We start from the raw sequence: 26,060 nt of genomic DNA on the forward strand, positions 1-26,060 counted from the left end.
CACACACACACACACACACACACACACACACACACACACACACACACTGACCAGTAGCACTAGCCAAGCACAAAGAGGGCCAGACACTTCACTCTCTTCATGGGTGATGAAGCAGCTGCTCTTCCCTCTGCATTCCCTGGAAGCTCCAATTAACACTAACTGCTTCAATCTGACTAGGCGCAACATATTGCAGGGTTGGGGCCTCCATCTGGACCCTCATTAGCTCTAAAAGTGTTCATGTCCTCTCTGTAGTGTGAACAAAAGTCTTGGATCCAACATTTCCTAGAAGCCAGTGCAGACTTCAGCAATTATTGTGCCTAGGAAATGAATATTGTTGTCTGCTGACAAGGCTTTTTTGTTTTGTTTTGTTTTACACAAACTCAAGGGGCCATAGTATTTAAGAGGTCAAACCAGCACATACTTAGTCACCAGAAGGGGACAGATTGGGTATGAAAGGATCCAAGGTGAGAAATAGAGCATCCAACTGAAAGTTCCATTCCTACCCTATCAACTTCATTAAACCCTAGGGGTATGTCTACACTGCAATGAAACACCAACAGCTGGCCCATGTCAGTGGACTAAGGCTCGTGGGGCTCGGGCTGTGGGGCTATAAAACGGTGGTGTAGACGTTCTGGAACCCTGGGATACTATGAGGGCAGAGGGTCTCAGAACTCAGGCTCCACCCCAAGCCTGAATGTTTACACTGCAATTTTACAGCCCTGCAGCCTGAGCCCTGTGAGTCTGAGACACCTGAGCTGAGCCAGTTCTGGGTGTTTTATTGCCATGTAGACATACTTTAGGAGTCTAATTAACAATTGTGGTACATGCTCTTTGCCCTCCCATTTTGCTTATAAAACAAAGGAGTCTACACACTCAGAATGACCTACATAACACAGCTGCTCCATTTCCTTCTTTCTTCTTACTTTCAAAACTCAAAGCAACCAACTTAGCCTCACTGAAAAACTTTACTGGTATGCAGGTTGAAAAAAGATCAAAACAGCATGATCTGGTATTTCTGGACCTAGAGTGTCCCCATCTTACCGTTAAAAGCATGACCCTTATTCTCCCAGCAAGGAGGATCTGCGACTGGGTCAGCAAATTACTGTAGGGCTTCAGTGTGTGAAAAGTGGGCCCAAAATTAGTGTTACTCAGTCTTCTTTGGAAAATGTTTCAGTTCACTGTATAATTCATAATAATTCAAAATGCTTTTTTTCCCCATAGAGATTATACAACACTACTTGAAGACCCCATTAGCGTGATCTCATGTGTTTAAAAATGATCAGATATTTAAGGATCATGAAGGTCATTAAACTGTTTATAGTATATAAAGTAATATGATGCATTGTCTTGAAATGTCATATCTAATACAACACTTTTTAAAGCACCAGGAGAATCTGGAAAGCCAGTTTTGTGTAGCCAAATATGTCCATCTTCAGTACAAAATTTGACTCTCAATTACCTTTCCACAACATCCTCTCCATTCCAGCAAGTCGAGCTGTCCCGCATCACCAGGTCCCCATCGCACAGCCTTTCTGCTATAGAGGCATAAAAGGTTCGGGATCGTTTCATGTAGTTGATGAACTCTCTACAAATTAGGAAGAGAAGAAATTAACAGCAGAGCGGTGAATTCCTGGGGTAAGTTAAATCTTTGGTTCATGGTTCTGTAAAATTAAAAGTCTACATCCCTTTCAAAAAGAAAAAATCTAGCAAAATTAATTTGCTCTTGCTTAAAGTGTATTCCTGTTGTTGATGTATCCTCCGTCCCTATTTACCACAGCATTAATAGATTAAATTGTGTTTAAAAGGTAGTGTTAACAAACAGCATTAGTGCATCCCACACGGATTGAAAAATTCTTCATTTAAAACTTTTGTATCAACAAAGAAAACATTATTGGGGGGGGGTCTACTGTTAAATGGTTGTGTTCTGTCTATAACTAAAAGTCAATATTTTTACCTTCCCCCCAAGCCAGGGGGAGATTAATTAAGATGCTGTCAGTGCTATTACTGGATGGAAAAGGCTACCTATAACCAACCATGAAATCCTCCATTAGGTGACTTAAGCATACAATTCGAGTGTAGAAAAGCCAACCTCCTTGAGTTGTGAGGGGATTAGCACCACTCCACCATCGCCATCCATGTCAGGTTTGTCTTAAATAGGATGCGCCCTCTCATCAAGTCTGGCACCCTGCCCGTAATGGCCTGTGCTTCATGTTTTGGAGGAAAAACAAAAAGTCTGGACAGTGCAAATAGCCTGCTGTCTGATGTTGCATGGAAGGAAAAATTCCTTCCCAGGGACAACCAGCTGATGTCCTAATACATGATTACACATGTCTTACTGAGGTGACCATATAAAATAAATATTTACCAACATGACCACAGTTTTACCTCAGATACCAGAGTACTTCTCTGTATTTAGAATACCAAGGAGTGAGATTATGGGGAGTATTTCTGTAGCCTTAGGTACTCCTAACTGGTACCCATGATGTCTAAGGGCTTGTCTACACTGGCAATAAACAGCGCTGCAACTTTCTCGCTCAGGGGGGTGAAAAAACACCCTCCTGAGCATAGCAAATTGCAGCGCTGTAAAGCGCCAAGGTAAACAGTGCCCCAGCACTGGGAGCCTCACTCCCAGCACCAGGAACTACACCTCTCTTGGGCGTGGTTTTTTTTGGTGACCACACAAGGCACGTTAAAGCACTGCCACGGAAGCACTTTAGCGTTGCCAGAGTAGACTAGTCCTAAGCCTTGGTGCTATGAAGATACTATTCTGGACATGAAGCAAAGACTGAAACTAGAGCTCTAAACGTCAGTTGTTGCTATTCCTGCTCTCCCATGCCATCAACACTGCAGTATGGAAAGGCAATGGAACCATTCTGGTTCAATTGCTTCCAGGGGGCAGGCTGTATAGGGAGACAGTCCATGGAGGAGGGGTTTGGTGATATGGTGGGGAGTGCTGCAGGGGAGTTGTCAACGTATTTGTTACTATGTTGGGGACAAAGGGGGACCTTAGCAATACTCATCTCCCCAGGATGTAGCAAACACAGCAGAGCCACTAGACACCCACTCCTGCCAAACCATGGGTTTGGAGGATGGATTCCTTTTCCTCTAGTCCTTCTTAGGCCTTGTTTTCATTAGGTAATAAGGGGTTTTACCACCAAGTTTTAGCTACTATGTGGTAATTAACACATGGTTAAATCCTAGTGTGGACACAGCTGTTGTTGTTTTAACATGAGGGCCATTATTTGATCCTAAAGAAGGTGTGAATTGACCCTATTCATGTCATTTTAGCAGAACTGTGCAGTCACTCTGGGTTCACAAGCATGGAATGAGCACCATTGCCTCTCTCTTTCCTCCCCCTCCCAAATTTTCTCTCTGCTTGGTGCAGTAATTAATTAAGTAGTAAACCTATGACTTATACATCACTACCTGCCCCCATGGGATCACCTTAAGGGCTATCCATTCTATGAAGGTTGCAGAGATGCCTAGCTTTAAGGCTGGTCAGTCTACCAAACACACTGTTCTCTCAAAGTGCACTCTTCTAAGAATGTGCTGTTCATCTTACCCTGTTTTCCCAAAGCTGTAAAGTCCTTTGGTATTCTTGAAAGATTTCAGTTATGTATGTACATACATAAATACAAAGTCTCAAAATAATATCTTAGCAAATGTAAAATTGTGTGTTGATTTCTACTGTTTTCATTTCTTACAAAGGCACACTATTTAAATTTTAATAGGAAAAATGTATTTTCCAATAATAAACCATTATTGATTTCTAAAGTAGCTGTATTCAAACGTCTGTCTTTCCTAGATCAGAGTCGGTAATGGAACCAAGAGCCTTATATTTTGGATGATCTACACAAAGAGACAACAAAATATGTCACCTTGTTTTCATTCTTACCGAGAGATTTTTTTCAAACTTCTGGATTTGTCATTCTTTGAAGCTTTCAGAGGCAGAGAACTGGAATAGGCCGGGGAGAATAAGCATCAATCAGAAGAGGTTGGGGGTGGGGGGAGAAGCAGGAATTCAGGCAAATGGGGGAAAGAAATGAGAAACAAAGAAAAAAGTAAAAATTATTTGAAAGAAAAGGTCATCAAGCACATGCATAGGATTATCTCAGAAAACAAATGAGGAAAACTATCATGAGATTTTCGAAAGTATAACTACAATTAAAAATATGTCAATGCATTACTGAAAAACATCACAGGCTGGTGGTTGAAGAGCTTTTTCCTAAAATAGCTTCAAACAAAAATTACAATTACAAATGCAGCAAATACAACAACATGCTAAAAATAAATTCTATGGACTTGAAATCTACCATATCCATATACAGAATGAATGAGTTGTAAATACAGGTCAGCTGTCATGTATATGAGAAAACAATAGGAAAAATGGCTTTGAATGTGCACCACACAAAAGGGAGTACAAGTGGAAAGTCTGTTTTTCAGGGTAATGAGCAATTTGTTTAATCTCTTCATGGTTATGCAAGTACAGATTTTTGTGCTGTTCAGTTCTGGGACTCAACAACTGATAGTATTGAATGAGACAGCGCTTCATGTGCATAAGAAGAACCTTCCAAAGTAGAAAAGCCAGATCACAGGGTCATACCAGAGGAAACAGCTCAAATAGATCACTCTAGGAAAGCCCCCATTTCCACAAGATAATGGCTCTTTTAGCAGTCCAGATTCAAGCATACCTATGTGTTTTGTCGTTCTGCCATCCTGAGCTGTATAAAAATATTTGGCTTAAATATTTCACGTATGGTGGGGAGCATGATTACGCTCTCATTTACATCAGAATAAATCAGGAGTAGTCAATGTGAGAGCAGGCTCTGGATGGCTAATCTCCCCTCAATACTTCTGCATAATGCAATGGCTTCGTTGGGAGCTATACATGCATGTAAAAGGCAACACAGACCATTGTGCACCTTACATACCTAGTGATGCTTTACTGAAGAAAATGGACTATATTTTCAACAGCACTGAGCAGCACAAAGAAGAAGTCAGAGTGTTGGGGGATAAGATGGCAGAGGAAGGCTGCTCTAAATTACTAAGGCTGCTAATGGCCCCGAAAAGCCATAACACCACCCATGGATTGTCAGCATGCGGAGATGCCCTGACCACTTCCTCGTTAACCCACCATGCCCCCATTCTGACCACATGGAGGGATGGTGGCACGGGAGTGCTGCTACGCCAGTTCCATGCTGTGCCACTAGAGGGTCCCCCCTGCACTGGGGTGATGCTCCTAGAGGGCCAGCTAAACACAGAGCAGCCCTTATGCTGGGGAACAACAATGGCCAATGGGGACTATGTGCATGGGTCAGACTACCAACACTTGCTCTGAAATGTTTTAATCTTCTCCATAGCCATTTGATTTGCAGTTGGCATTAACAATGTATTTTGTACTTCCTCTTTGATAAAATTCGAGCACCTACAGCTGGATCCAACAGATACATTTAATTCAAATCAAATAGGTGGAACTGATTTCATACATTTCTTAAGAAACTCAAAATTAATTATTTTAATAAGAATAAAAGACCCCCAGGTCACAAAATAACAATGAAACCCTAACATAGTAAGATTTCAACTGCTGCCTTCTCTAATCAGAGACCAAATGCCGTGTTTTATTTCTTTGCTAAGCAGAATATATTTCTATATTTGTAGGTAGATCTGTATCCAGTTTGTGTTTAGTGGAGTGAAAAATATATTACAGAACAGATATTAAAGGAGGGTATTTTGGCTTTGCCAAGTGTTCTGATCCAAGCCCGAAGAGTGTTTTGTGCTGAAATCAGCAATAAAATCCCAATTTACTGATTGAGATATATGCTGTGTGCATTCCTACATCATCATGGAGCTTCACTTTTCCTGACATCCCTGCTATACATTACAGTAACCTCCAGGTTAAAAATGACTACAACAGCAATGTTGCCAGTTTCAGTTAATCTCTGAAGAGTGTTGTGCAATTAAAAAAAAGGTAATTAAATCTATAAATCTTCTTCATGCTGTAGTGTTGTAAATACATTCAGAGTTAGAAATTTACTAAGACCATGCAGTATTTGTACAAATTTCAGTTATCGTGCATTGTCCCAAAGGAGACAGATTTAGCAGAATTAAGAAAAAAGGTGCAGGAACTGAATTTAGATGCAGATGAATTAGGGAATCTATTTTAGTGAGAGATAAAGTTTAGCAAAACACAAACATGTTATATCAGGAGAGCACTTAAAACATGAGCTTAATTTTAAGTACATGAGTAGTCCCCAGAGCTGAGCATGTGATTAAAGATTTAATTCAGCAGTCCATCTCTATTCAGCATAGGACTTAGACATGTGCTTAACTCGAAACACATCTTTAAATCCCATTGCACTCAAAGGGATTAAAGCACATGTTTCTAGTTAGACACCTGCTGAAGTCCTGTGCTTAACTTAAGTATGTACTTGAGTAGGTTGCCAGATCAGGGATGGAGTATCAGCATTTTGAATTAGTTAACTGAGTAACATCTACTCTATTTTACAGTATACTGGCATCCCTCAGTAGATTAATGGCACTGTCGCTCTTTACAGAGCATGGTGTATGTGCTGATGAGTTCTTTGATGACTGCTGAGTCCGATGCATGAGTGAAAGTCCAGTCCACAGGTAGGGCACACCTATGCACTAGCAATGATCTGAATCCAAGCAACAGATTCTTTCCTCCTCTGTCCCTGGTCATCACAAAAGTTTGATCCAGTCTGCCTTGCTCCATCTACAAGCTGACTCCAGCAAACAGAGCAGCATTCTGCATTCCTTTTCCAATCATCCAATTATTGTTCTAGGCTCTGTCTTGCAAAAGATCAAAGTTCTTGGATGCTTTGCTGATTCTACTAGTGAGCTCAGCATCAAGATCTACACTGCTGGTAACAGTCGAGCCAAAGTAGCAAAATTGGTAAATAACATCCAGATGAATAGCATCTAAGGTGATATCTGGAACTGGTTCTGAAGAGCCTTGGTGCATGATATCCTTCTTCAAGCTTATTGGTAGCCCAAAGATTTTGTATGACTCAGAGAACTTGGTAATAAGATGTTGTAGGGCATAAACACTGTGAGCCACAAGGGTGGCATCATCTGCAAACAGGTCCCTTATGATGATCTCCTTCACCTTCATCTTAGCTCTGAACCTTGCAATGTTAAACAACCTCGATCATGTCTGGTGCTAAGATAGACACCCTCTTGAACATCACGGAATGCATGTGGAAGCAGGAAAGAAAAGTAAATATTAAACAATGTAGAAGCCTGTATGCTACCCTGCTTCATTCCATTACTGATGTTAAACGAGTCAGACTTTTGGTTTTCATACATTACAGTTGCCTTCATGCCATTGTGTAAGGATTTCATTATGTAAGCTTCTTCAGAACACTGTAAAGCCCTGACCAACTAACCATGTTAAAGGCTTTTGTTAAATCTATAAAAGCCATGTACAGTGGAATACGCTTCTCTCTGCACTTTTCTTGCAGTTGTCTTACAGAGAAGACCATGTCTATGGTGGACCTTCCCAAACTGAAGTCACACTGGCTCTCAGGAGAGATTCTCTCAGCTAAAGTTTGAAGTCTAGGTAAAAGAATACGGCTTAAGATTTTCCCCACAATGTTAAGAAGAGATATACTTCTGTGGTTATTACAATCACTTCTGGCTCCTTAAATTTTATAGAGTTGGATGAAACGAGCACCCTTAAAATCTTGCAGAACAGTTTCTTCCTTCCAATCGAGTAGCAGTACCTTGTGCAATCTTTGCAGCAAGTCTTTGTTTGCACATTTATAGATTTCAGCAGGTAAACAGTCAGATCCTGAAGCTTTGTGGTTGGGAATCTTTTTGATGCTTTATTCAAAGTTCCTCTAGAGTATGTTTGGCATCCAGCAAAGTCATAACTTCAAACTCAGGCAATGCCGCTAACACACGGTGGTCTGCTACAGACTCCCTTGAGTATATCATTCCATAATGCTCAATCCACCTCTCCAGTTGCTTCCCTTTATCAGCTATGATATTGCCATCCAGATCTTAAAGCGGAGCTGTCTTGTTCTTTATCGGACTAATGGCCTATCTAATGCCCTCATATAACCATCTACTGTCACCTGCGTCAGCCGCCTGTTGGATGCTGTCACAGAGACCCAGCCAAAATTCTTGAGCACACCTCCTGGAAACTATTTGAACAACCTTACGAGCTTCTTTTAGGTTGTTGTGCGAATCAGTAGTAGGAGTAGACTTGTAGGTGATCAGGGCAGATCTTTTCCTCTCAACAGTATCTCCAAATGGTCTACGAACCAGTTGACTTAGTATTCTTTCCAAAGCTCTTGATTGCCACACTGTACATATTTGTCTTCAGAACTTTCCATGCATCTGAAGCAGTTTCAGTAGATACTCTATTGGAAAACCTCTCTTTGGACCACTAAGTCAAACCCGTATCAATAAAACTTGCTATTTTCACCTTGACGTAGTGTAAGTTGTATGACCCCTGTTAAAAGGTACTGTTTAGCCAGAGGTCTCATACTGTGGTATCTGATGTAATGTAGTTTGCTTTACTGGTCATAGGGAAATCCCAAGGAAGAGGAAGAGGCTGTGGGTGCATCTGCCTGCTGAGGCTTAGGTCGTGGTGGGATTTAAAGCAAAAGAATCAGTACAGAGGATGTGTGCAGGTTACAGGCTACACAGAATTGGTCCCTGTGGGAGGGAGAGAGCAGGAACAGGCTCTGGGCTGGGGTGGAGAGAGAGAAGAATCATGGAACAGCATGTGTTTGCATTAAGAGAGCCACAGCAGCGCAGACTGACCCACTGACCCTCTTCTCTCAACAAGAACAAGTTATGGGGACAACCAATAAGCAACCTGTCACGGCTGATGAGCTGGGTAACTCACTGTTCTGCTTCTAGCTCTGTAGAGCATGAGAAAGGAGGAGCTAGAGACAGAACAAAGCAGAGAGAGTCACTCCCCGAACAAACACAAGAAGATGGGGCACACAAAAACAAAAGAGAAGTTTATGGGGAAAGAAGGGGGAAATATCCAGAGCTGGGGAAAGGGAACTTAAATTTAAATGGTCACAGATTCTTTGAACAGCGTAGCAAGGTATTTCACTGGCACACAAGAGGGCCCGTTCAGGGATCATAAAGCAGCAAGGAGCGGACAGCACCCGAGGCCTGGGAGTTCCAGGAAAAGGAACGTTGAACTGAGAAGGTCCTGCTCCCAACCAGATCCTATCAGAACGAGAATGGAAAGGCAGAGCAGCTAGGCTGATAAGTAACTGTCTCAGAGGAACAGAGCGGGAAAAAGGTTCACTCAATCCTCTAGTCATTCATCATTTTATGGCCTGATTTTCAAAGGTGCTGAACACACTCAACTCCCTCTGAAGTGAGTGTGCGGTGCAGCATCTTTTGAAAATCATGATTCTGTATATGGCTCTGCGTAGATAGAGCCCTGTGCCCATGTGGAGCTTACTACAGAATAGTGGGCTAGGCAAACAACTGCTAGACACTCACTCTCTCTATTTTTTTTAAATACAGGCTGTCTGATTAGGAGCTGTACCAGAGATCACTGTGGTTCCCTCAGTGTGTTGGGAAGAGAAACGTGGTAAACTACACTAATTCTTCTCTTTGAACTCGGGATCATTCTGCAAAAGGTTATGGGCCTGATCTACAGCTGATGTACACTGGTGTATCTCCATTGAATTCAGGATGAGTAGGAAGGATAGTCTCGTTTGCTGAGCAATAGACTGGGACTCGGGAGACCTGGATCGTATTCCTGGCTCAGCGAATCACTATATCTCCCCAGTTCTTCAGATTCCTTTCTGTAAAGTGGGACTAATACTTCTCTACCTCCCAGGGTCTTGATAAAATCCACTAGTTACTGTGGTCTGCTATGAGGACCAAGTTAGTACCTAAATACACAACTGAAAATCTTGCTCCTTGTATTCTAAATTCCCAGAAGTCATGGCACCACATAGTATTATAATTAATTAATTCCATAATCTAGTTAAGATATCCGCCTGTCTAAATATATTTTAACAACTCACTGCACTTAGGATTTCATATATCAGTTATAAAATTTTATATTAGCTAAAATTGCTTTTTATTGATAACATATGCGATTAAATGACATATGAAGAATAGTAAGTCCATCACTGTATATTTCTTGATATTTATAGCTCTCCAGTTATTTCCAAAAGCAAAGCACAAATTTTACGCAACCCGTTTTCCCACAGGTCTTAGAAAGATAAGTCCATCCCCCACATATTTACCAACACCAGCTCACACATTAACTCCTAGTATGATGGTTCTTCATCACACCTTTCTCACAACATTTCCATACAACATCACACTAACCAGTGAAATGTAAGGATGTGCTCTGCTCAGTTGATGTTATGATGCATACACCAGCTTTTGGCAACATTTTATAATTAGTGGCATATTAGTTTTATTATATTTTCTTTGGTATCTATAGTAATAAACATCAAAAAGCTGCTCTCTGGTTAATTAAAAGTCCCAGGCCAGATCCTCAGATGTATAAATTGGTGTGACTCCATTGCTCATTTACACCAGCTCAGGATCTGGCTCATAGGCCAATTCTGCTAAAATGCAATTCTGAGTGAAGATAGTGAGATAGATCTCACTGGGGACAGAACCGGACCCGTACATTTAAAAAACAAATTCTGTTAGCTGTATTTCAGTTTATACTTCAGATTATTACCACTGAAATTTTAAAATCTAATTTACTTTTTACCAGCCATGCTGCTTGCCTTTTTATATCTCATGCAGGTTGTACAATGAAAATCTATTAACACCAGCACAAATTGTTGTGCTTTGGTTGCAAACTGCAGAAGAATGTGATAGATAAGTACACTGTGGTCACAACTTTAAAAAACAAAACAACAACAACAGTGTATTTGGTTTTCAGAATGCATGTAGGATTGGACAAGAATCAAAATAGATGTGGGTGAAAATCTTACAGCCTGAACTCATCTATGCAAGCACCCAGGTGGAATAAAGCCAAATTCTGCTCTCGGTCACACCAGTGTAAATCCAGAGCCATCGCCACTAACTTCAGCGAAGTTATTCCGGATTTATACTGATGTAGCAGGATTTAACTTAGCCAGTAATAAGCAATTGGAATTCTATTGTAAACTGACAATGAAATTCACTTAAACGTACCCTAGGTAGGATCAGCTTCCCTAAGCCACACATGGAAGAGACACTCCACAGAGAGACGCGCCCCCTTCGGTGGCACATCCTCCTTCCCCACCCAAACCCTAATCTAAGGTCCATGTGGAGGAGGGGGTGAAGACCAGGCAACTTGCGGGCAGGAGTGCATAGGCCAGGAGGGGCCAGAGAGGATGCACATCACAAAATTCCCTCTCCTCACCACGTAATTTAGGCACAGGAGAACCATGGCAGAGGGACACCTTGGTAGCACAGCTCCTTTGTAGCTGCACTGACAGGTGGCTGGAAGGCTGGAGCCAATGTGGAGGCACAGGGCCTATGTGCAGATGGACCTGGCCTTGCTCTAATCCCTGAAAATTCACCAGAAGCCCACTGCCTAATCCACTGAGAGAGGAATGGGTATGCCAAATTCTTTCCTCCACTACAGAATAGGGGAATAACTCTGCATCATGGAAATTCCCTCCCTCTCCCATCCCTTCCCCCCTCCCCCAGCCCCAGCCCCATCCCATCCCATGGATGATCCATCCCAATATCAATAGTCCTTAAAGACCTGGAGCAAACAGACTCCTATAGGGTAATGTGCTGAAGTCACCCAGTTTTTACTCTGGCAAAGCTCCCATTGTTTACAGTAAGAGTTTGCCAAATTAAAAACTGAGTCAATACTGAGTAATGACATCAGGACTGGCCTGCAAGAAATACTGTCAGGCTTCAACTGGAAAGCACTACAAGGACCAATTATTCCCTCAAATATATCTACGCAACTACCAGCAAAGCTAGAGCCAGCGCTAGGCCTAAGCAGACTAAGCAATTGCTTAGGCCCCCGAGCAGCTCAAGTGGGCCCCTTATTTGCTTTTTATTATGTGTTGTGGGGGGGAGCCCCAAAAAGATTCCTGTTTAGGGCCCCCAATGGACTAGCACCGCCTCTGAGGAAAGCCTAGGGCTGTTGTGGGTGGATATCAGAGGACATAATTGGGTTTAAACACTCCTGCATGAGAAACAGTTAGTGCAAACTATGAGGAATAAGGTTTATTTCAATGCATTTAGAGATATGTTTCACATAGGGTTACCTCCTTTTATTGTTTAGATTAGCAGAGTGAGCCATCGTGAGAGCCTGCATTTCAGACGCGTCCTTTGCTTGCACTATATTATCTGGTGAAGGTTTTGCTTCTCTTTCTTGGGGCTGGCCACACACTTTGTCAACCTGTAACAAAGAAGGGGAAAAAACAAATGTAATTCGGTTGTTTGAAGTAAAAAGAAGATTATAAATAGCACAGAAGCAAGTTTGTCCCTTTTGGCTGACGTGGTGTATGAGGGAATCTCTGCACCACACCACAAGAGGCTGTCCGGGGCAGAGTAAGGATGGATCCTTGCTTTCTTGGGATCAAACCCCTGCACTAGAGTGTTAATGTCAACAGGCATGGCATAGATGATTGCTACCAACAATTTACCAGCTATTAGGACATCATGCAGTGTCCCAACTGTGTCACACCTGGAGATGGACCCCAAGAGTGAGCCTCAATCCCCTCTTCCCACGTCACAATTTCACTTTACTTGGTGACCAACCTGAAGTGCAATGTGTATGGACAGCGGGCATAAGGAAGCTGCCTAGCAGGAACTACACATTGGTGTAGGGCCTTTCCAAAGGACCGGGGCTGAAGAAAGTATTTCCACACCCACTTGTGTTTACCTGGCAATCTGGCCAGTAGGTATAGGGTATATGGAGTAAGGTGGATCTCTGGCCTTTATCTGGAGGCTCAGACGCCTATTTGGAGGGTGAATAGGCTAGTTACAGAAGCTTTTCTAGCCTGTATCAGGAGGGTGGATGGGGTAAAATTGGGGTCTTCAGACCTTACTGGGCTTTAAAACGTAAGGTGCAAAATTATGTAGGCTCTAGTCTGTAGCAGAAGAATGGGTGGAGGGAGGGTTGTGCGTCTGGCCTGTATGAGATAGTAAGAAGTGTATTGGTGTCTGTGTTCAGAACTGCTGGTTGAACTGGGGGAGGATTGAGCCTCTAGCCCATACACGGGTGTTGTTTACAGTCAAGACACAGAAAGTAGGTGGGTGTAGCGATGCCTGTGGCCCACAAAGAAAATGCAACTGGCATAGGGTGAGATACAGGAGTCAGAGTTAAGGATGGTAATGAATCTTCAATGAATTTCCTGACTTTTAAACATTTTGTTTCTTTTAACTGCTGCACAGTGTTCTCTTAACATAATTTTTAAGGGTGATATTTCCAATAGTAACTCAGTCTTAACTAAGGTTTGTCTGGGATTTATGGACAAATTTCCAAATTTGGCTACCTAAAGTTAGACACCTAAATCCACATTTAGAGACTTAAGTAAAGGCAGCCTGACTTTTAGTGAGCCCTCACAGCTGCCACAGGTTCTCAGTTCAGTGCCTAGGCTCTATTGGGCACTCGAGTTTCAAAGTTTTAGTCTGCATATATTTTTTTATCCCTAGATTATTCCCTCCTAATTAAAATAGCCAACATCTGAATTTGACCCAAATTAAACTGCTTATTGTAAACTAGCTTCTTCCAGGAAGGAAGACTGTGTTGGAATTGGAAGCTATCACTTTAAGAGTGTGGAAGGGGAAGCAGGGGCAGATACTAGTCCTGCTTGCAAAGTGTGGTGCATACAAGCAGAGTCAGTCTGAAGAGAGCCAATTAAAGGAAGGTGGGGTGAGTTGTTTCTCTCTGCCTTAGGGAGCAGCCTGTTTTCTCCCACTCTTTGGGGGTTCTTGTGCATTATTGTTCTGATTTCTAAGGAAAAAAAGCAGTGTTACATTGTAGCCTTCCAGCAAGAATATTTCTGTTTTTTAACTAACTTCTCTGTGTATATGCTGTAAACACAACACCATTGTATGCTGCGGGTATCACAGCAGGACTAAACAAGTAGGAATCAGCAGGAGCAAATCTCTGTCGATAAAAATCAGTGCACGTTTCCATAAGCAAAATAACCTTGGGGAATCACTCAGTTCCCAGGCCGACCCATAAACATTCACCTCTGCTCTTTTTCCAGCAGCCCTTCCCAGGAGGATTTTCCAAGGGGAAGGGAAAGTGAAGTTGGTGTTAACTCCTTGTGTACTGGGGTCCAAGTACTGCGCCTACATGTTATCACACTAATATACCTCAATACCGTAGTACAGATAACTAGTAATAATAGGGCAACAGCCCTCACTTTATAAAGTGAAAATTAGCATCTTTCAATATTTATTTATTTATTTCTACATTAAAAACTTTAAAAATACATGAAAAGCAATACAGAAAAATCCATCATCCAGCATAAGATTTAATTTGGTATTGGGGGCCACTGCCTCTGTCTCCTTGCTTATGCCATTAATTCTTGCTGTACTGTGCATTCTGCTGCCCTTATAAAAACCCTACTGAGCCATGTCTGTCTTTCTGCCACCTGCTGAGCATTCCTGAACATGGATGACTTCAAATATTCTCTCTTTCATCTCTTCATCCCAGTGAGCTATGTCTCTCTCTCCTCAGCACAGGTGCAGAACAGATAAATCCACCTCCGTTTGCTCACTCCAGGAAAGTTACTGCTACGTAAGCCGAAGGGACACTTTCAATTGAGAAGTAGGCACACTGAAAATATTGAAAATGAACACTTGGGAGGCCACATGCAAGATGCTGACCAACAGTGTTAGGAATACAAGTTACTGCCTGTTCCAATGTAACGTACTGCAGTGAATCTGTATTACGGCAATCTGATTTAAATGCATTGGATTAATCCTAACATTTCACATGGCAGCGGGAGGTGGAGCCATGCACCTGGCTCAGCAGTGGCATATGCTTTGGCCTCACCGCATGTGGGGCATAGCTTTAAATATGCTCAAGGCAGAGCTTTGTGAATGAAATATTTTATTTCAGTCTCTTCCAAACCTTTGAGAGAGCAAAAAATTAAAACCACATAATTGGAAGCATAAACCAAAAATCCCATTGAAACCTATAGGAGACTGGGCAGATTGGTGTAAAAGCAGCTAAGTCACATTCTGGCAAAGTGTTTCTTGCATCCTTTGCTCTGTACCTCAGGTCTCTCACACTGCAAAATTCCAACATCTCCTACTGCAAACACCTCTCTAACTACACTACATCAGAAGAGCTAGGAGCCACTGCCTTTAAAAATTAGACCTGCCAAATCAAGTCTCTGACTGTGGATTAGTTTTAAGGAAGTTCTTAACTAATGAGCAGAATTCATGGAAAACTGAAACCTTTCCCCTGTGAAATTTCAGTTGGAAAAAACAAATCTTTCTTTGAGGTGTTTTGGTTTGCCCCTGAGAAGTTTCAAACCCATACAAGACCTTGTTTGTGAATTGACATTTCGAGAAACAAAACAAAATAATTCACTTTGTTTTTACTTAAAACATTTCTATTTCAAAAAATCAAAATGACTTTTTAAATCTGTGACTTTTTTTTTTTTTTTAAAATTTTCTGGCAAAAAATTTAAATCATCACATAAAAAAAAAAAAATCAGCTTTGTCAAAAGTGTACTTTTGGGCAGGAGAACTTCCCCATGAAATATTTTGAGCAACTCTACTAATGAGTTGATAGGTTGTGCAGTGAGATGGTAAATCTCACTGATAGTTTATTGGTTGGGGCGAGGGGGTTATTCTCTCTCTCTCTTTCCCTCATCACCACTCTGGCACTGAAGGGGAAGAATGTTACATAAATCAGCATATTACACAGCTCTTACCATGAATCCAAGTGGGACGAGCAAGATGAGGAACATTATAATTATTTATTATTTGTATAACAGTAGTGCCTGGAGGCCTCAACTGAGATCGGGCTCCATTGTGCTAGGCACTGAATACACATAGAGTAGGAGACAGCCACTGCCCTGAAGAGTTTGCCACCTAAATAGATCAGATAGGCAAAAGGAAATAGGCACCAAGAGGTGAGTGCTTGCTCAAAATCACACAGCAGGTTAGTTGCAGAACCAAGAAGAGAACCTTGGTCTTCAGTCTCTGTTTAGTGCCCTATCTACTAGACCTATAGTATCCCTGACTCTATCCCCAGGCCCTTCCATGATTCCTGTTAGCCATCTCTGTATTAGGAACATTTGGATTAGCCGACCAGTAATCTGATTTTAATTCTTTAATTTCTACATCTAATGTCCATTGGATGAGACATTTTTCTGCAGTCAACATCTAGTTTTTATAGAGTTGTTTCTCAAATAAATTAAATTTGACTCCTTGGAGTCAAAAATCATATTTTTTGTATAAAATAATAAATGTATCAACCAATAAAAATGTGGCATATAAAACAAAAACAATCTAGTGAGGTTGACAGTAAGATTAAGGATGTTCACATTCAGAACAACACTAAAACTCTAACTAGATAAAGATAACGAGTGTAAATTAAAAAAAAACATTAAAAAATTAAAACATTGAAAAACATTAAAAAACAGACATATTCAGGTTTTAAAATACCTGAAATTTATTGCTAGAGATGATTTTTCTGTTAAAGAGGCTAAAAAAGTTGAGAGTTTAATTCTCTGGTGTCACTTTCACAACATACAACAGTATTGCCAACCTCAATTTATAAAATATAATGAGATTGCTTTAGAATCTAATTTTTAAGCCAAACAAAAAATCTTTATATTTGCTTTCTGGTTTTTGAGACTTTAGGTTTCATAATTTCAAGATCTTCTCTTCCACTATTAGGGCTAGAAACATGGAGGGGGTTGGGAGAGTTTGTATGCTTTAAAAAAAGCAACCAACTAATCACCTGACTCTAGGAGCAGGATCTTTAAAGAAAACATCAAATTTTGTGAGATGGGATAAAATCGCAAGAGTTGGCAACACTTACAATAAAAACCAATCATCAGTAAGGCTGGAGAATAAAGCAAGCTTGGGATTTTGCACAACTAATTTTTCAGTTACCTCAGATATTTCTAAAATAATCTCATAGTCAACACAGACTATTAACAACCTAGTCTTTCAAAATTTACTTCTTTAAATTTCCAGACCTCGGCATTAAGTCTGCCAAACTTCAGTTACTAATAGACGAAAAGTTACGTCTCTTTGTCACCTATGATAGTGCTAAGCCCTTCCTATTGTCTCATTTTAATAATAATAAAAATAAAAACTGAACCCTATTTTGTAAAGGTGAAGAACTACATTGAGAAGCTGGTATTCCTGATAAGTTGTTGCCACCTGAATATCAATAACCTTTTATGATGCCATATATTTTTCTTGGGCTTTTTGCTTTAAACGGCAAGGACTGTTAAATCCTAGTTTCTCTGATAAATATTAGCTAAGTTTTGATCTAACTGTCTCTCTTGCATTTTCTTTTGTGGATTTCCTTAGCACAGAAACATATACTCATGTACATGAAGGATTACTTGACCGCTGCCATTTGTCCTTTATAAGAGTGATTATTTACAATTATTGCAAAGGCTTAACAAAAATAAATTGAAAAAATGTCATTCAAAATCCTTTGAACTCTCTCAGCTTGAGCAACCTTAAAAAATTAGGTCATATTTAATATACTTAATAAATATAATCAAACAAGGAGAAAATGTCATGCCCTTCTAGACTTGGAGGGAATATTATTTCCCTAAATCGGGAGACCTTTCCCATTTCAGAACACAATGTTCTCTGATTCCACAGAGGGAAGCTTTGAAATTTTAAAATACGAGATTTTCATGTGGTTAGTACTGGAGTTACTATTAAAGCCCCTGTGTTCCTTCAAACAGCTTTCTGCCTTTAGCTATAGCCACGCAGCCCCAGTGAAATCAAGTCCAACATCTGCCCTGACAAACTTCACAATCCCAGTGACTTCCAGGGGGTTGCCCAGGTGTAAACAAGAGCACAGTTTTGACTAGTATGGTCACATGGTGATAAGGGTAGAGTTACTCTTTTCATGCTGGGCTCCCCAGAGGTCTTCCCAAGCTGACTCAGAGGTCATTGATTGGCTCAAGACCATTCAGCTGTTTTTTTTCCACCTAAACCTTGCCTTGCATGTCTTGCCCACACCCAATCACTATATCCATCTATCTCTCTGCTACTCCGATGGTGCCTGACACAGAATCCTAAACTTGTCTCAGAAACAACAGGGAGTGCCCCACCCCCCATGTGCTAACAATTCATAAAGACATTCAGCTTTAGCTGAATTGCAGGTTAAAATATTATTCTCCCTTCAAAAGAGATGTGTGAGATCAATTTTGACGTTAGGTAAGCTACAGCCAAATCCTGCAAGTCCTTACTCATTATGACTTCTCAGGAACAGGACATTGTGGACAGATCAGCTAATGAAAACCACCACTCAATGTGGAGGAGAGATACAAAAAAATTAAAAAGCAAACAAAATGTAGGGTGGATAAGGAATAGAATAGAAAATAATATTGAAAATTACAATGGTTTATATAAATTATTGGTATGTTTTTCATAAGTAAATCTCAAAGCACTCTACAAAGGAGGTTGGTATCATTATCCCCATTTTACAGATGGCAAAACTGAGGCACAGGGGAGCGGTGACATGTCGTAACTAAATGCATAAATTAATTGTGAACTCATTGCCACTAGATAGCACTGAGGTCAAGAGTTTAGTACTAAAAAGCATTATACATTTATATGGATTATGAGAACATCTGCTGTTATATTAGATAGGATTTTTTTTAAAATAAGGGATACAAACCAATATGCTCCAAGGCATAAGCCAGCAGAAGCAACTTCCCCCTCTGGCAAATTATTCAATAATAGTCCACTATAGAATTTCTTGCAATTTTTTTGTAACATCTGGTACTGGCCACTAGGATATTGGACTAGATGGATCACAGGTCTGATCAATTATGGCAATTCCTATATTCCTATGCAATATGGTCATTTACCTCTATGGGAACAAGATTTAATCCACAGTTTGTATGAGGAAATTAATTAAATTAAATTAAATGACTGCACTTCTATAACAAAAGCTCATTCAGTAAAGGAACTGCCAGCTCCCCTGAAGGGTAACTGCTGATCTGGAGGTAATAACGTAATTGTTATTATTATATCTCTCAGGAAGCAGCAGAGTCCTGTAGCTATGGCAATGGGTTGGGAGTCAGAAGATCTGGGTTCCATTCCCACCTGTGTTACTGACCAAATATGTGACCTTGGGCACGTCAATCTCTCTGCCTTGTTTATTTAGCGTGTAAACTCTTTGGGGCAGAGACAGCCTCTTACTATGTGTCGGTGCAATGCCTTGCAAAACCTCTGTTGGGGCCTATGGGTGCTATTGTAATAGAAATACATAATAGTAACAACTGTAACAAAGTTCTTAACATTTTTCATCCCGAGTTTCACTGTGGAAAAAAATTGAAGTAAAAATGAAAACTACTTTTTCCCTATTATCTAGTTTTTTTTGTATTTTGCAAAGATTTAAACAGCACAGAAGCAGACATTTAAAATTCAACAGAGCAAATGTGCCCTTTAAATTTGATCCATTATAAACAAGCCATTAAAAACAATCAGTCCATTTTGAAAAAAAAAAGCATATCTATAGATTTTACAGGGGAGAATTTGGCTGTTAATGTATAAGTTAACTGTGGGATTATTTTAATTATTAATTATTTGCATTGTGGTAGTGTCTAGAGGCTGCAGTCAGGGATCAGGGCCCCATTGCGCTAGGTGCTGTACAAGCAAACAACAAACTCCCTCCACTGAAGAGTTTACAATCTAATTTTAAGAGAAGAAATTACTGGTGGATACAATAAACAGATGGGGGAAATCAAGACAAAAGAGACAATTATGCTCTTGAAACAGTCCTTTCTACATAAGAACATAAGAGGGCCATACTGGGTCAGACCAAAGGTCCATCCAGCCCAGTATCCTGTCTACCAACAGTGACCAATGCCAGGTGCCCCAGAGGGAATGAACCTAACAGGTAATGATCAAGTGATCTCTCTCCTGCCATCCATCTCCACCCTCTGACAAACAGAGGCTAGGGACACCATTCCTTACCCATCCTGGCTAATAGCTATTAGTGGACTTAACCTCCATGAATTTATCTAGTTTTAAACCCTGTTATAGTCCTAGCCTTCATAACCTCCTCAGGAAATGAGTTCCACAGGTTGACTGTACGCTGTGTGAAGAAGAACTTACTTTTATTTGTTTTAAACCTGCTCCCCAATAATTTCATTTGGTGGCCCCTAGTTCTTATATTATGGGAACAAGAAAATAACTTTTCCTTATTCACTTTCTCCACACCACTCATGATTTTATATACCTCTATCATATCCCCCCTTTGTCTCCTCTTTTCCAAGCTGAAAAGTCCTAGCCTCTTTAATCTCTCCTCATATGGGATCCGTTCCAAATCCCTAATCATTTTAGTTGCCCTTTTCTGAACTTTTTCTAATGCCAGTATATCTTTTTTGAGATGAGGAGACCACATCTGTATGAAGTATTCAAGATGTGGCCGTACCATGGATTTATATAAGGGCAATAAGATATTCTCCGTCTTATTTTCTATCCCTTTTTTTACTGATTCCTAATATCCTGTTTGCTTTTTTTTTACTGCCGCCGCACACTGCATGGACGTCTTCAGAGAACTATCCATGATGTCTCCAAGATCTCTTTCCTGATTAGTTGTAGTTAAATTAGCCCCCATCATATTGTATGTATAGTTGGGGTTATTTTTTCCAATGTGCATTACTTTACATTTATCCACATTAAATTTCATTTGCCATTTTGTTGCCCAATCACTTAGTTTTGTGAGACCTTTTTGAAGTTCTTCGCAGTCTGCTTTGGTCTTAACTATCTTGAGCAGTTTAGTATCATCTGCAAACTTTGCCACCTTACTGTTTACCCCTTTCCCCAGATCATTTATGAATAAGTTGAATAGGATTGGTTCTAGCACTGACCCTTGGGGAACACAACTAGTTACCCCTCTCCATTCTGAAAATTTACCATTTATTCCTACCCTTTGTTTCCTGTCTTTTAACCAGTTCTCAATCCATGAAAGGATCTTCCCTCTTATCCCATGACAACTTAATTTACGTAAGAGCCTTTGGTGAGGGACCTTGTCAAAGGCTTTCTAGAAATCTAAATACACTACGTTCACTGGATCCCCCTTGTCCATATGTTTGCTGACCCCTTCAAAGAACTCTAATAGATTAGTAAGAGATGATTCTCCTTTACAGAAACCATGTTGACTTTTGCCCAACAATTTGTTCTTCTATATGTCTGACAATTTTATTCTTTACGATTGTTTCAACTAATTTGCCCGGTACCAACGTAAGGTCTGTAATTGCTGGGATCACCTCTAGAGCCCTTTTTAAATATTGGTGTTACATTAGCTATCTTCCAGTCATTGGGTACAGAAGCTGATTTAAAGAACAGGTTACAAACCATAGTTAATAGTTCCACAATTTCACATTTGAGTTCCGCAATTTCACATGATTTCACATGATCCTCTTCTATTAATTTCCCTTCCTTTCTAGCAAACAACAAAATACCATTTTACTGAGAGTGCTAACACCAACCAGAGGCTGTTTTAAACCTCGAAATAATTGGATTATTTGATGCTAAATTCTCCCCTGACTCATACTCATTGAACCCCATTCACTGAAAAGGGCCTGTATGGGTGACAGCAATATTTTGGTGCTTATGACGTTACTGCTCTGTACTCAGAGCAACAGAATCACTGACCCTGAGAAAATCCATAGGCATAAGGTACTTTTCCCGTCACCCAAAGTCTCCTCCTGGCTGCTAACACACTGGCTGATTTCTCTTTTGTCAGTAACTTGCTGCTCAGGGAAACCTTTGCCTCAGGCTCTAGCTCCCTGTTTGGTGCTCAGTCCTCTCACTGGTACTGCGTGCTCTGTAACCCTGAGTGCCTTCAGTACTTTGCTACTGTGGCTCAGAGCCTGGAGCCAGCAGCCGGCTTGTTACACCCCAACCACATTCTGGGACCCACCAGCCTTGGTTACTACTGGCCAAGTGATCCCAACACACTCCCGGTCCCAAATTGCTCCAAAACCATGATCTCTGCAATGTCCCGCCCTTTCCTGGGCCATTCAGAGGAATAATAAGGTTCGTTTGCTCCTTTGAAGAGTCAGCACCCAGCAGCTTGCCACATTAACTGGAGTTAACAATCACTTTGATTCAAACACAGCACTGGGTTGGTTTAGATTAAAATAAAACAAGTTTATTAACAACAGGAACTAGACTAAGTGATGCCAAGTAAAAGAACTAAAGGTGGAGATGGCTGCAAGCAAATAAAAGTGAAAACATGCATCTAAAAGTCCAAAAATTAATCTAGCAAGGTGCAAGCCTTTAAGATGGTTTCTCTCATCAATCAAACTTTGCCCAGCATGGCCAATTGTCTCTCAGTCAGGACCTACCACCAAAGTACAGGGTGCTGGTTCCCCTTTTCTTCCTAGGTCAAAGAAAATTAGGGATTCTTTGCACCTCTCTTCTATAGTCCAGTGAACCTTTAAAATGGATTCTTCTGAAAGTTACACCCCCAAAATAAAGTTCATTCAAGTTGTGAAGAAGGAGACATGGACAGGGCCGGCTCTACATAGACAGCTCCGAGAATGCAACTGCCCAAGCAAAAAAAAAAAAAGGTGGCTGGTCCTGGAATTGTGCTTGCTTTGCTGGTGCTGGTGCCTAGAGCCGGTCCTGGACATGGAGTCTGGCAGTGAAGGAAGTTCCATGATGGTTTCTTCTTCCCTGTAGTTTGCTGAATGCAAATTGATCTGTTCCTGCCCTCTCCAATGTAAATGAAATGCCACTTGATATGTGATTGCTAATCAACTCTGATGAAACGTGGCGGGAGGCATTGTCCTTTGTCTGGGAGAAACCTGTTTACCCACTACCCAGGCTTGTCTGGTGAACACATTTTAGTTTTGCATTTCCTTCATATTTGTATGGTTCCTTGGGCGTTTATGATACACACACCATGAAAGAATATTAATGATCAGTGTGTTGTTAGTTTTCCAATGATACCTTACATGATACATATCTGATACAGTTTATGACATTCATGAATTGGGGTACACTGAACTGGTCAGGCCAGCTGAAACAGCAGATGCCAGTGAGCCCCTTGCCCTCTTGCACTGGGATGCTGTTAGGGTCACAGAGATGCCCCAGACTTACAATTCAGGCTCCTTGTCTTCCTCTCAGGGGACTATATCCCATATATAAAATGGAATCATAATAAATGAGAGCTATTTACAATCTCAAAATACTGGAACATTATCAGTAAATCAAGAAAGCACAACTAAATTCCCTGGCTAAAAATGGGGCAGTAACTTCAGGCAGTCATTTCCTTTAAGGTTATGGGAAGATTAAATGAAAGCAGTGGTTAGTTAGACCTCAACCCTGTGACAGATGTGCTAGGAAACTATTAATTACACAGATTCAAGAGAAGAGAAATTAAGAAGGAAGTTGCCTTGTAGGACCCAGTAACAGATTGGGCAAATCTAGCCTATCGAACAATAATTGAGCATTTCCTAAACTGTTTGAATTGGAAAAATAAAAGACAAAGTCTTGTTATTATTTCAAGTTCACAAACTGTAAACTAACTTTTGCCTCTCCATTAGCAAAACAGAGCCAAAATAGCCTCTAAGTGATGCTCCTAACTGCGTGGGACAGGCTCAGCCAGTCAGGGAATCAGAACCAATAGCATTGTGAACAGTGCTAACTAATCCATCTTGAAACTCAAAAATGTTTTGCAAAAAGCTGCACTGAAATGTTTACAGATATACAGATAATGGGGGGGGGAGGGGGAGGAAATCAGTCCCCAGTTTAGTTGCAATATTAACCTTGCACAAGAAATTCAAGCTCCATGAACCCCAAAGGAACAGGTTTCAGGTGTCGGTTCCACACAAGTATTTAGAACTTCCCTGTGAATAACTCTTTAATGAACTCTAATGAAAAGTGAAAACTTTAATGAACACTATTACAGTATATATATATTTTAAAAACAGTTTAACCTGATGAACTTTGAGGTCAAGTTACGTTTCTAGATATCTCTGTGGAAAGTATCATGTAATGAATCTGTCCATCTATCCAAAAAGGTTTAATCTATCTTCCTTTCGGAAAAAAAAGGTCAAGCTTTCAAGCGTGTCTATTTATTGGAAAAGATGAGCACTTCGCAAAGTATGACAGCAAAGTGTAGTTTGCAAATCAGCCATGAAATTGCTTATTAAAAAGTAAATGTCCCGTAAGGGCTTTTTAGGCTTATGTGAATATATATTGTTTTCCTTTGCATGTCTTTTCTATGGCAGAACAGACACATGCTCCATGACATGCTGCCCTTTCATACACAAACAGTGGGTCAGATTCTGCAGTTGCTACTTGAGCAAAATTCCCAACATCTTCCACAGGTATTTTGCTCAAATAAGGAATGCAAAATTTACCCCATAGTGATTTGGGAGAGGATTTAAGGCCAGAATCAGCCACAAACTTTAGAATTTGCTTTTGTTTATTTCTATTAAGCAAAGGAGTTAAGTACATGCTTGAATGCAACTGGAGTCCCATTGATTTCAGTATAAACATATACTGAAAGTGAAGCTCATACTCATATTCTTCGTTGAATAAGTATAGTTTGCTGAATTGGGCCTTAGCATATATTTTGGAAATTTCACGTAAAGTCACTGTGACACCTATTTATATGAACATTTAAGAAACTAGCTGTATATTATTCTGCCTTTTCAACAGCAAAACTGTGGACTGGTAAAAGGCACATTCATCTAAACAAAATATTTTTATGGCGCTTCATGTAATCTGACAGTCAATTCTTTTTTTCTTCATTTGCTTTTCAAATTGCACATAGATCAGTGTATAAAACAACTTACAAGATATCTGAATGCACACATTTCACTAGTTAGCTTTTCAGCATTTCTTTAGTGATTTAAAAAATCATTGCTATTCAGTAACCCTAACTGACTGATAAATACTTATCTATTATAAAAACAAAACAATATACAAGTACCAGAAGAAGACAATGATTGATTTCTCCCTACTAATACACCGAAGATCACGTACTGATCATTTCTGACAGTCAGTCCTTGTTAGTGGTGACATTTGTGCTTAGATATTGACAACCTTGAAAGGATAAGCCTAATTTTATAATTAATTACAATAATCTAGTAATGAAAGAGAATTCTATTGGGAATCAATCCAAGTGAATCACTTTAAAAGCTCTCCAAAAAATTAGATAATTCTCTAAAGTTAACATAAGAAGAAATCTATTAAAAGATTTCAATTTCATTTGATTTCCTTTTGTCACTTTTGAAATTAATTTCATTAAACCAGAAATGCAATGGTACATGGTGTTTTTATTATTCATTTTCATTCTGAAATGAAAACCTTTTAAAAAATATTACTGAAGTTTCTCCTATCATGCCAAACTTAAATATTACTATGATAAAATTCATAAAAGCTTGTTCTTCCAACAGGCCAGTCTAGTAACTGTATTAGAGTAAAATGCTCTCAAGAAAAATAAAATGCATATTGCAGAACAAAGCTAAACATCAGAAACACATGCACATATACATAGGGCTTGTCTGCTTGGAAAGTTATATTGGTATAAAAAGGTATGAATTTAAACCGCTATGGTTATACAGTATAACTCCCCACATGGACAGTCCTAATTCAGTGCCTCTTCCCAGTTTAGATTCTGTGACTTTGGAAGGGGTTTAAGTTAAAATGATAAAAGCCACTCTTATTCCAGAATAAAAGTGCCCACACAAGGAAGTTATACCAGTGTAACGATAGTGGTTTAACTACACTGGTATAATTCCCCACATAGATAAGCCTCTGGTTCTGCCACACTTACTCATGTTGCATAGTACCTTAGTTCTCAAGTAGATCCACTGATTTCAGTGAGACAGACTGTGAACCCCCTCCATCAAATGTGTGATCCCACACCCACGTGATCAGTGCCATTAACT

At 40.2% G+C, this 26,060-nt stretch overlaps 1 protein-coding gene across 3 annotated transcripts in view; it reads right to left on the reverse strand.

The window, feature by feature from the left end:
- LOC112112348 (glypican-5-like) overlaps nt 1-26,060 on the reverse strand; it is a 629,288-nt gene that overhangs the window by 382,779 nt on the left and 220,449 nt on the right. For 2 of the 3 annotated variants that reach the window (XM_026649924.2, XM_026649926.2), the window contains 3 exons: nt 12,237-12,370; nt 3,896-3,955; nt 1,460-1,585 (listed from right to left, as the gene is read on the reverse strand). In XM_026649924.2, coding sequence (XP_026505709.1) covers nt 1,460-1,585; nt 3,896-3,955; nt 12,237-12,370 — 320 coding nt within the window. The remainder of the gene's footprint in view (nt 1-1,459; nt 1,586-3,895; nt 3,956-12,236; nt 12,371-26,060) is intronic. The other variant, XM_026649925.2, reaches the window with a different exon arrangement.

Source organism: Terrapene carolina, unplaced genomic scaffold (genome assembly GCF_002925995.2).
Source record: "Terrapene carolina triunguis isolate 2854851 unplaced genomic scaffold, T_m_triunguis-2.0 Scaffold88, whole genome shotgun sequence".
NCBI lineage: Eukaryota > Metazoa > Chordata > Testudines > Emydidae > Terrapene > Terrapene triunguis.